General features: G+C 50.2%; 1 protein-coding gene across 1 annotated transcript; it reads right to left on the reverse strand.

The window, feature by feature from the left end:
* Nucleotides 1–594: 594 nt before the first annotated feature.
* LOC100446400 (antizyme inhibitor 2-like) lies at nucleotides 595–8,562 on the reverse strand. The gene is given in 9 exon segments (XM_024244623.1): nucleotides 595–864; nucleotides 2,111–2,211; nucleotides 2,347–2,494; nucleotides 3,525–3,602; nucleotides 3,604–3,691; nucleotides 4,346–4,480; nucleotides 5,649–5,825; nucleotides 6,765–6,934; nucleotides 8,434–8,562. Coding segments are annotated over 9 exon segments (1,296 nt in total).
* Nucleotides 8,563–11,835: the final 3,273 nt, after the last annotated feature.

Here is an 11,835-nt window from a genome sequence, read left to right on the forward strand (position 1 = left end):
AAGAGAAAGGGAAGGGAGGAAGGGAGGGAGGAAAGAAAGAAGAGAAAGAAAAAAGAAAAGGAATGGAAAAGAAAGGAAAATGAAAGAAAGAAAAGAAAAAAGAAAAGAGAAAAGGAAAGAACTGACCCAAAATGACAGCAAGATGTTTTTGGAAGGTCCACATAGGATTTCATAGTTACCCAAACCTCTGCCTCCTCCCTGCCATCCCAACTCCCAACAGTTCCCAGGGGCCTACCTACCACAGTGTCTTAAAGCCCTCCAGCCTAGCTGGCTCTGGGTTAAGGCTCTGCCTCCAGAAGGCTCCTGGGGAAAGGGCATGGGTTACAGGGTGGGTGTCAAGGCCTTTGTCTATAGCCCTGAGGCTGCACACACAGCAGCAGAGCTGGGGCCTGGAGGCAGAGCTGGGGCAGTGGGCGTCTGAAGCAGGAGTAGGGCCAGCCAGTGCCTAGAGGGCCTGGGGATCTCTTTGCAATTCTCCACCTCCCTGGGAGAGGGGCCAGAGGCAGATCAGAGTCCAAAGGTCAGATGGACACTTTGACTTCAGTGAGTCAACAGGAGAAGGGAGATTCCCTGGGGCCAGTTCCCACCCCAAGCTCAAATGAGTGTGAGGTTTCCTGCTTTCTCTTCAACCCCAACCCCTAGGCACCCGAGCTGGGGGCCCATTGTGTAGCAGATGGTGGCGGGCAGGAAGCCATTGAAGCTGGAGCTCATGGAGGACATGTAGGCGCCCATGGAGGGGAAGACCAGCCAATCGCCTACATCCAGCTCGGGCAGCCGCACATCCTCCAGGAAGAGCCTGTCAAAGGCATCGCACGTGGGACCATAGAGGGTGCAGGGGAAGAGGGGCGGCTCTGAGCAGAACTCCTGTGTGACATAGGAATGGGGGTCAGAAAAGACAGCAGGCTGGCCTATCCCACCCCCTTATCTGGAAGGCATTGAAAGACCTGGAAGGACACTCCCAGGGGCACACAGGTGTACACTGGCTGGGACCCATCCCTCCATGGCCCCTGCCCAGCCTGGCCAGGTCTGATGTGCCTACAAGTAAGGGCTCAGACTCCTCCTCTGTAAGTGGGGCTGTTGTCTTCAATAGTTGCTATAAGGCAACAGTTGAAAACTCAGTTACCTAGAGGTCAAGCAGGTAACACAAATGAGTGAAATGGGCCAGGTAAGTCTTACAACAAACTGGAAAGTCAATGTCTGTCCAAAGGGGAAAGCCACTGCTGGAAGTCCCGTTCCAGCAGATCACAGTGCCTGACATGCTAGACTAATTTGTTGAATTATTTGTTGCCTTGTTGTTCTGCAGGCCATGTATCATCAGATCTCTCAAATGTTTGAGAGGAGCTAAGAAAATCCAGGCTTTTATGAAATATGTCTAGATTTTTAAATATGGGCAACTAATTGAAAACCATTGTGGGAACCAAACAAACACAAGGTCTCCTACTGGTTCCTCCACATCCAGTACTCACTCCTTCTGATGAGAAGAGAGGCAAATACACACATGAAGACACACACAGAAACACTTCACACACATACGCACTCACACATGCATGCAGACACACATCATATACATGACCAAATGTGTGCACACACCAAAACTTTCACTGGCCGGGAGAAACAGTCAAGATATTTACAAAGCAGTGTGGCCCGGACACCAACCCATCACATTAGGAGACAACTGCCGTAGGCTGGAGGAAGATCCTGTCGGCCCTACAGGGTCAGGTATTGAAGCTTTGTTGCTAGATCATGGGAGGGACTGAGCAGCAAGGGTGTCGGCAGGGAGGCCCCTGGTGGACTTGGGGGAACAGCTCTTTAACCACCAGGGAGAAGGAATGGCTCTTAAGCCACCAGGGAGAAGAACTTCAATATTTTGGAAAACAGCCCATGCCTTTGTGTTCTGGTGATCATCCCTTTGCCTGACAAGGCCCACATATCCAGCTGCTGCACGTGCTCTGACCTGTCGAGCACACGTCCTGTACGTGTCCACGTGTGCTCTATGCAGCAGGCCAGGACCTGCCTCTGGGGTCCAGCACAGCCACTGTTCCCAGTGGGGGAGGCACAAGGCACCTCAAGGTAAGGGACTAGACTCTTGGGGCTGGAGTGGCCCCCTTACCTTCACCACGATGGGAACCCTTGGGACAGGCTGTCGGTGGCAGAGGCGGAAGGAGCCATAGTGGCCGTCATTGAGATAATACATCAGCTTCCGGCTGCCTCCTGGGGAGTGCTCAGTCACTACTCTGACACCCCAGCTCCTGGGACAGAGCCCAACCCTCTGCCCTTCCTCTCCTCCAGGGCCTGGGGACACCTGGACAGTAGCCTCCCCACCCAGTGCCATCCTGGCCCACCCACCGGGCTCCAGCACAGCCTTCTTGGCAATGATGTTGACAGCGGCCGTGCAGACAGACTCCACATAGAAGCGGCCAGGCTCTGCGATGACCTTGACACCACACTCCTCAGGGAAGTCCTGGGCCAGGGCAGCACTGATCACTCTTGCCAACTGGAATGGGGTGGAGGGACAGCAGGAAGAGGTCAACTCATCCAGCACGTGTTGATGTGCCAGCGCCTGTGCCAACGCCTTACCTGCATCAGTCCTTTCATCCCCAAGGCACCCTGCAGTGTAGGCGTTAGAATTATCCCTGTTTACCAAAGAGGAAACAGAAGTTGAGAGACAGGAGGTCACTTGTGTGGGGTTGCTGGCCACCAGGCTCCCTGAGAAGTCCTAAGGTGCAGCAATTTAATCTGATGCACCATAAGAAGGCGAGTGTCTTGTGGACCCAGGGAATGTAAACTCCCAACTGTAACTGTAACTGTATCGGTGATGCTAACAAGAATTCTACATTCTACAGGAAAACATATACACATACAGACACACAGGCACACAGAGAGGCACAGCCCCCAGACACCTTGCTGCAGCTGCAGTGGACACCCTGTGTCACCTCCCCTCAGCCTACCTGAGCTCATCTGCCCTGTGCAAGATGATTTCCAGCCTCCAGTGCCTGCCTCCCTTTGCTTCTCGCTCTGTGGGCTTTCTCCAGCACCCTCGGAAACTAGCTGGAATGTGGGGAAATTAACACCCCCAGACCACAGCCTTCAACCAAAGAGGGACAGGAGTTGGTGAATAAAGGACCAGCCCCATGTCCTCTAGTGGGATGATTCTGAGGTTCTACATTGTCCCCAGGGAGACTGGTGCAGGGGCCCACAGTGGTAACCAGCTCATAGATGAATTCTCTTTTGACTTTTCTCCCTTCTATCTCACTTTTCTGACTTCCTCATTGGCGCTTCCACGGATCATCTCCAAAAAAACTACTTGTATCCAAGTGTTTGTCTCAGAGTCTGCTTTTGGGGGATATCAACGCCAAGACATGCACATACACACATACCCGCCTGTGCACACAGAGCACCGAGACACACCAGAGAGACCTAAACACACAGAGGTACATGCTTGAACACAGACCCCCCACCACACACACATGCCTGGGCACACATGTGGACCTCCCTGAACACCCCCAGCACCCTTGCCAGCTCACCTCCTCAAACTTGGATCCGGAGCCCTCCATTCCGGGGAAGCCTCCTCCAATGTCCAGGCAGCTCATATCATGCCCAGCCCCTGTGGCCCACTTCAAACACGCACCGGCAGTCAGCGATAGCTTGTGTGAAACTCTGGGGTGTCTGGCAGTTGGAGCCCACGTGGAAGCTAGCACAGCCAGTGCGTGTGACACAGTGAGAGATATGTACTGAAACACATGTTCCAAACCCCAAAGCCACACGGACTGTGGATAACCACGACAGAGACAGAGAGGCACAGTCACACATAAGGCACAAAGCCACTGGGGCCAAATGCAGAAACAAACAGCTGGAAACATAACTGATTACACTGGCATAAGTGTGTGCTTTCAGACACCTGCACACTCAGGTCAACGAGGCACCCACGAAGGGGCACTCACCCTGAGTACTCACACCTACACACACTTAGACACACAGTGCCATGGAGCCCATGATCTCAGCACTGCCACGTGGGCTGCTCTTCCCCTCATGGACACTTCACAACAAGACCCCAAACCCCAGGGCCTCAGAGCAGGGAGGCCCTGACTAACCTTCACATCATATCCTGCCCCTTTAGACAGATGGGGTCTCATAGGCCCAGAGAGGGGCCACAGCTTGCCGTGGGCCCCAACTGATTACACTTAGGCCAGTGTAATCAGTTATGTTTCCAGCTATTTGTTTCTGCATTTGGCCCCAGTGGCCTCGTGCCTTATGTGTGACTGTGTTTCTCTGTCTCTGTCACAGTTATCCACAGCAAGGGAAGGACCAGAACCTAGAGCTCCTGGAGTCCTCAGGCGTCACTCACCTGGCTCCGACCACGGCCAACCCCAGGTCCCTGGCAGACGTGAGCAGGTGCCCACATGCTTCCAGGCTGGCCCCGAACTTGGTGCTCAGAGGGAAGGTGCTCTGACTGTCCTGGGTCCTCAGCCGGAGGAGTAGTCTGGAGGAGGGACACCGAGGATAGGGAGGAGGGAGAGAGCACTTAGCCAGTGATGCCAAAGGGCCCTGGGCTTCTTATACTACCCCCACCCGGGCCCAGCTGATCCCCACATCTGGGAGGTTTTCCAATGCCACCAAATCCATGTGGCCATCACACCAGCCCAACACACGTATGTATACATCTACTTTTCACCAGGTACACCTAGAGAAGGGAGGGTAGGAAAATGATAGTATTGGTAAGCACCTACCATGTGCCAGGCAACATGTCCCCATGTTGTAAATGAAGGAACCGAGTGTTAGAAATGTTAAAAGAGACTTGCCCAGGCCGGGCACAGTGGCTCATGCCTGTAATTCCAGAACATTCCGAGGCTGAGGCGGGTGGATCACCTGAGATCCATTCCTGTGGATCACAGGAGTTCGAGACCAGCCTGGCCAACATAGTGAAACCCGAACTCTACTAAAAATACAAAAAATTAGCCAGATGTGGTGGCAGGTGCCTGTATTCCCAGCTACTCCGGAGGCTGAGGCAGGAGAATCACTTGAACCCAGGAGGTGGAGGTTGTGGTGAGCTGAGATTGTGCCACTGCACTCCAGCCTGAGCAACAAGAGAAAAACTCTGTCTCAAAAAAAAAAAGAGACTTGGCTGGGCACGGTGGCTCACACCTGTAATCCCAGTACTTTGGGAGGCCGAGGCAGGTGGATCACAAGGTTAGGAGTTCAAGACTAGCTTGACCAACATGGTGAAGCCCTGTCTCTACTAAATATACAAAAATTAGCCGGGCATGGTGGCACGTGCCAGTAATCCCAGCCACTGAGGAGGCTGAGGCAGGAGAATGGGCGTGAACACGGGAGGCAGAGGTTGCAGTGAGCCGAGATCACGCCACTGTACTCCAGCCCGGGCAACAGAGAGAGACTCCGTCTCAAAAAAAAAAAAAAAAAAAAAAAGAGACTTGCCCAATGCATACATCAGGTAAGCAACAATGCCAGGATTTGAACCTGGGCTGTCTCACTCCAAAGGCAGCTGCCAGACCCTCTTAAAATGGCTGGGCCTTGAGGGTCCTCCCCTTCACTTGTCTCAGATCAGCATTTGTCAGGGGTGTGCTGTGTTGGGTGATTCATTCTTCACTGCTGACCCTCACCCTACCTGCCTGCACCCCTGCTGGTCTCACCTGGTCCTGGGGTGGTGCTGGGCCACCTTGGTGAGCTCCTCCTCGCTGTCGAAGTTCAGGAGCTGCACCCCGTGCTGGGCAGCATACCGGATGGGGGAGGCAGGCTTGCAGGGGCTGGCATAGATGATGCACGAGAGGGCCACACCCAGGCCCAGCACCTGCTCCAGTTCCACCTGGAGTGGCCAAGAGCCAGAGTTGGGGGCTGCCTCACTGCCCCCCCCAACTATGTAGGGACAGAAACACTGTGCATGAGCCAAAGAGGCTGCCCTGATGGAACCCCGGGTTGGGTCTCACTCCCTGCTCCCTCGCTTTCAGGCAGGAGCCCTGGGTGGGGCTGGCCGGGTGCTCATTATGGAGTCCCTGCAGGGCAGGGCAGGGCAGGGCAGGGCTCATAGTCTCAATGTGCCGGGCACTCCAGGTGCTCATAGTCTCAGCTTAGAACCAACCCCCCTCCCATCAATTTCAGCCCCATAGAGAGGAGATGGGCTGGCTTCCTAGAGGCAGCGGGTGCACTTAATCCTGCTTAGTGGAGGGCTTCTCAGAAAGGGAGGAAGGGCTGGTCTGAAGGCAGTGAGTTATCTCAATTGACTGTTAACAGTCAGTTACAGATGAACTCCTTGTTCTACTCTTCTTCCCCACTTCTCACTATTACACTTGACTAGTCTTAAAAAGAAAGGAAGGAAGGAGAGAGGCTCAGCAAAATACTCCCATCCTGAGTTCTCCCTCTTCCCACCCTTGGGCTTCGGCTCTAACCTCCCTCAACACTGCTGAACCCCCTTCTGCTAAGAACCCCTTGGAATGTTTCACCTCCGGTGTAAGAAAAAAATGCCAACTTTGGATCGGTCATCTCTGTCTCTTACCGTATGTTGGCCCATGGGCAAGTGATCCCCCCTAAGGCTGTCTCCTCCTCTATGAAATGCGGATCCCCTGACTACCTTGCAGAGCTGATGGGAGGATCAAGGAGAATGCATGTTAGGTCCCCTGCAGTGTGCTTAGCACATTTCAAGTGCTCCGCGGGACAGGGGACACTTATTCATGACCTTAGCAGCAGCAGCATGGGATTCACCCCCTTCCAGCTGGCCTGGCCTAATCCTCGGCGGGCACAGGCTTATCTGGCTGGCACAGTCAAAGCCGGTGCCCAGGGCGGCCAGGACACGCAGCACCCAAGTGCTACTGTTGCACTTCACTGCATAGAAGGGCGAGACCTGTGGCAGGGCTTGGCAGAAGGCCTGATGGCGGCTGGCCAGCATGTCCAGGTCAGCCAGCATGAAGGGGTCTTGCTGGTCCTACGGGGCAGGGAGACAGGGAGGAAAGGCTGAGGGGGTGGATTATCTCATTTAATCCTCATAACAGCTCTATGAAGTAAAGGCCGCTGTTATCCCCATTTTGCAGATGGGGAAGCAAAGGCTCAAAAAGGTGGTCACTGGCTCAAGGTCCTACAGCAAAAGCATGGCAAAGACAGGGTCTGAACCCAGGTCTCCTAAGTCTAGGGAGACCGCCCTTGACACTGTTCCATTCTGCCTTGTGACATGTGCCATGGTCCTGGGTAGGAGAGAGGAGCCTGCTGGGCTGGAGCAGCTCCAGGCTATTTGTTCTACAGTCATTCAACAGGGTTATCCAGCACCTACTCTGTGCCAGGCTCTAGTCTGGGTACTGGGGAAAGAGCAGTGAAGAAAACAGATCAATCAAATCATCTTTGTGGAGCTTCCATCCAACTGAGCCACAGAGAAAAAGGCGTGGACTCAGGCAGCATGAGCTGATTAATCAACTATCATGAGCCACACAATGTGCTGGGGGAAGGGATGGAGATACTATATAGATCATTCCCATTGCACAGATGCAGTCACTGAGGTGCAGAGAGCTGGAGTGCCTCACCCAAGTTCTTACTGCTGGACAGCAGCACAGTTGACATTCAATCCCAAAAAGAAATGGCTTCAGGGACACCTGTAGGCCAGGATATTTTTGAGATACCTATTTTTTTCTTCTAATTTTCTCTCTTCTTCTTCCCCTCATTGATGCCAGTGTCTGGCTCTATAATGTCCCTGGGGAGAGATGTGGCCAGGCAGGAGGCAGATGTGGCCAGGCAGGAGGCAGCTGGCCTTCTTAGGGAAGCTTAGCCCTTGGGAGAAGAGGATGCCAGGGTACAAGAAGAATGTCATGGTGACACTGATAGAAGGCCCTCCCTGACCAGGAGGAGGGTCCCCTGACTGGCAGGGATGGGGTGGTGAAGATGGTAAGAGAGCTGAGACTTTGTGTCCTAAGGGAGTCTGAGGGGAGGTAGGATGGAGCCCCTGGAAGCCAGCGGGGAAATGGTAAGTCACCGGGTGAGTCTAGAGCAGGCCTTCCCAGCCTTCATGTACAGGCAAATCCCCCAGGATCCTGTCAACTGTGTGCTCCATGCAGTTGGTCTAGGGTGGACAAAGAGTCTGCACCGCCAACAGGTTCTCCAGTGATGGCGACAATCAGATCCAGACGAGACTATGTCCAGAGTCAGCACAGCCCTAAAAACCCAGGGAGCCGGGGAAACCAGGAGGACAGGCAGGCAATCGTCTTTGTAGACCAAAGCTGGAGGACCCCACAGCTTGGCACTGGGTAAAACCCCAAGTGGTGGAAGCAGGCAGGGCAGGAAGAACAAAAGTCAAGCTTTCCCATTAGCTCCAGCACAAGAGAGCCTTGAGAGAGACAGCCTAATGGCGTTACAGAACGGTGAAACACAAAGCCTTATTTCTTGCCACTAAGGAAGACCTGAGGCTCACAACTCCCCGTCTCTCCCCTCCCTCCATACTGAATCAGAAAGCTCCTGGATCCTCCGCAGGACCATCTGCTGGGCAGATTCTTCTGGACCCAGGGCGATGAACTCCTTTGGCCATGGCCTTCCATGGGCTTCCTTCAGGTCCCCGAGGCAGGTGCTCATCCCTGAAACTCCAACTGAGCCCTCTACCAGGCATGGTCCTGGCATCCTGGAAAAGACTTGCTCTCATGACCCAGCCTCCTCCTAGCTCCCAGCTCCCCACTCCCCACAGGCCCTGGGAGCCAGAGCTCCCAAATAAGTTTTTTTTGTGTGTTTTTGTTTGTTTGTTTGTTTTGTTTTTAAGATGGAGTCTTGATCTGTCGCCCAGGCTGGAGTGCAGTGGCGCAATCTTGGCTCACTGCAACCTCCACCTCCCAGGTTCAAGCAATTCTTCTGCCTCAGCCTCCCTAGTAGCTGGGACTACAGGCACCTGCCGCTGCGCCTGGTTAGTTTTTGTATTTTTAGTAGGGACAGGATTTCACCATGTTGGCCAGGCTGGTCTCCAACTCCTGACCTCAAGTGATCTGCCCACCTTGGCCTCCCAAAGTGCTGGGATTACAGGCATGAGCCACCATGCCCAGCCTGGAGGCCAGTATTATAAGTGAGGTAACACAGGAGTGGAAAACCCAAAACCGTATGTTCTCACTTATAAGTGGGAGCTAAGCTATGAATATACAAAGACAAACAGAGTAATGTAATGGATTTCAGTTGTCTGTGTACAAGTACTGCACCTTCTTGAACAAATTTATTCCCAGGCATATGATTCTTACAGGTGCTATTATAAATGAAATCATTGTGTCAGTTTTCTTCTCAGATAGTTCATTGCCATCACAACGGATTGTTTGCTGAAAGTTTGCTGAATTCACTTATTAACTCTGATTTTGTGTGTGTATGTGTGTGTGTGTGTCTGGTGTCTGTGTGCATGTATGTGTGTTTGCATTTGTATGTATGATTTGGGATTTTCTATACACAGGATCACACCATCTGCAAATTGAGATCATTTTGTTTTCTGTTCAAAAATATTTTTTCTCATGTTTATTTTTGAAAGATAATTTGGCCAGGTGTAGAATTGTAGGTGAGAGTTTTTCTTTTTTTAAGTACTTTATTGCAAACTTCTTGTTTGTAAAGTTTCCTATGAGAAATCTAATGCCATCCTTATATTTAGTGCTCTGTATGTAACATGTTCTTTTCCCTTTTATTACTTTTAGGATTTCCTTTTTATCACTGGTTTTGATGGATTTGATTAAGGTGTTCCTTGGTGAAGTTTTCTGCATGTTTCTTGTCCTTAGAATAATCATATTTCTGTAATATTTGAAGTTGATGGTTTCCATGGAGCTTCTAAATCTTTCATCCAGTATGTTTTAAATATCTTTGTCTCTCTTCTCCACTACCTGTCCTTCAAGGATTCCATTTAGCTCTATACTAGGGTGTTTAAAGTTTTTATGCTGATGGTCTTTTTATGTTTTCAAGTCACTTGTTAATGTGTGTTTCATTTATGTTAGTTTCAACTTCTATTCCTTCTAGTTCAATAATCCTCTCATCTGCAATGTTTAATCCAGTGCCTTCTTCCATTTCAGACCGTAAATCATAGTTTTTATCTACAGAATTTGATATTTAAAAAATCTTCAACCTCTCCATTTAATTAAAATACAATTATACTAATTGCTCTAATGTCCTTTTCTTCTATTTCCAATGTGTGTGTCAATTTCAACTAGATTATTAGATTCTTCATTATGTGTCATGTTTTCCTGCTTCTTTGGCTGCTTGATATTCTTTTATTTTTATTTATTTATTTTCGGGGGGATGGAGTTTCACTCTCGTTGCCCAGGCTGGAGTGCAATTGTGTGATCTCAGCTCACTGCAACCTCCCCTCCCAGGTACACAAGTGATTCTCCTGTCTCAGCCTCCCAAGTAGCTCAGATTACAGGCATGCACCACCATGCCCAGCTAATTTTTTTGTGTTTAGTAGAGACGGGGCTTCACCCTGCTAGTCAGGCTGGTCGTGAACTGCTGACCTCAGGTGATCCACCTGGCTGCTTGATATTCTAAGATTTAATGCTGGAGCTTTGGTGTCAATGCTCAAAAGCGCCCAAAGACACCACTCGACCTCAGTGTCTATGCACACCCAAGCTTTTGCAACAGGAGAGGTACAGACAGCAGAGATGAATGTGCTACAACATGCTAGTAGAGGGTACCCCAATTGTGCTTGGGGCTCCCTATGCCTCATAGAAAAATGTGCCTTCCTTAATTTTTCCCATAAGAACCACCCTACTTCAGGCCCTGTCTCTCTGCCCAAACACCAGGACAGCCCTCGGACCAGTCTCAACCACCCAATGGATTGACAAAGGTCCAGATATGATTCAGTGGAGAAGACATTCTCTTGTCAACAAATTGTGTAGAAACAACTGGACATACATATCCCCAAAGGAAAAAGATTCACCTGAACCTCAATACTGACTCAAAAACTAACTCAAAATGGATTATGCAACTAAGTATAAACTATAAAACTAGAAAAAGTATAGCAGAAAATATAAGACAAAATCTTCACAACACAGTTAGGCAAAGTATCCTTTGTTATCAATAAACACAAACCATTAAAGAAAACATTGATAAATTCAACTTATAAAAATTAAAAATTTTTGCTCAACACAAGACAGTATCAAGAGAACAAATACAAGCTGCAGATTGGGAGAAAAACAGGGGAAATGACAAATGTGACAAAGGCCAAGTGTGATAATTACTTGCACGTGTCACTGTGACTGAGCAACAGGGTGCCGGGACATTCGGCCAAATGTGATTCTGGTTGTATTCCAGGGAGTGTTTCGCATATGATTAACATCGGGATGGGCAGAATAAGTAAAGCAGATTGCCCCTCTTAACGGGGGTGGGACTCATGCAATCAATCAAAGGCCAGGAGAGAATTAAGAGGACTAATGGGAAACAAATGCTTTCCTGCGTATCCAGCTTTCCTTCCATCTTGGGTATTTCAGCCTCCATAATCTCAGAAGCAAATTCACATATGTATACATACACATATATATTTCATAGGTATGTGGCTAAGAGTGTATTTTTAAAAGTTCAGCCATGAGATGATTGGTGAAACCAGCCAATGAATAAGGGTGTGTTCTATTATATGACTCGGTCTTCTTTTGTACATGATTGAAGTTCTGCATTTGAAGTAGGAGGATAGGAGACAGCAAGTCCACCTAGGATGATAACAGCTGAATTTCTCAACAGACACTTCAAAGCCCTAGGGGTTAACTTAGAGAGTCAAAAATCCCACCCATAACCCTGCCCCTAAACACCAGGGCTAGGGAACACTGTGGCCCTCAGGTGATTTCCTTTAACTGGGTGTGGGAGGCACACAAGGGCAGAAGGAGCAGGAAACACTATGCA

Source organism: Pongo abelii, chromosome 1, assembly GCF_028885655.2.
Source record: "Pongo abelii isolate AG06213 chromosome 1, NHGRI_mPonAbe1-v2.0_pri, whole genome shotgun sequence".
NCBI lineage: Eukaryota > Metazoa > Chordata > Mammalia > Primates > Hominidae > Pongo > Pongo abelii.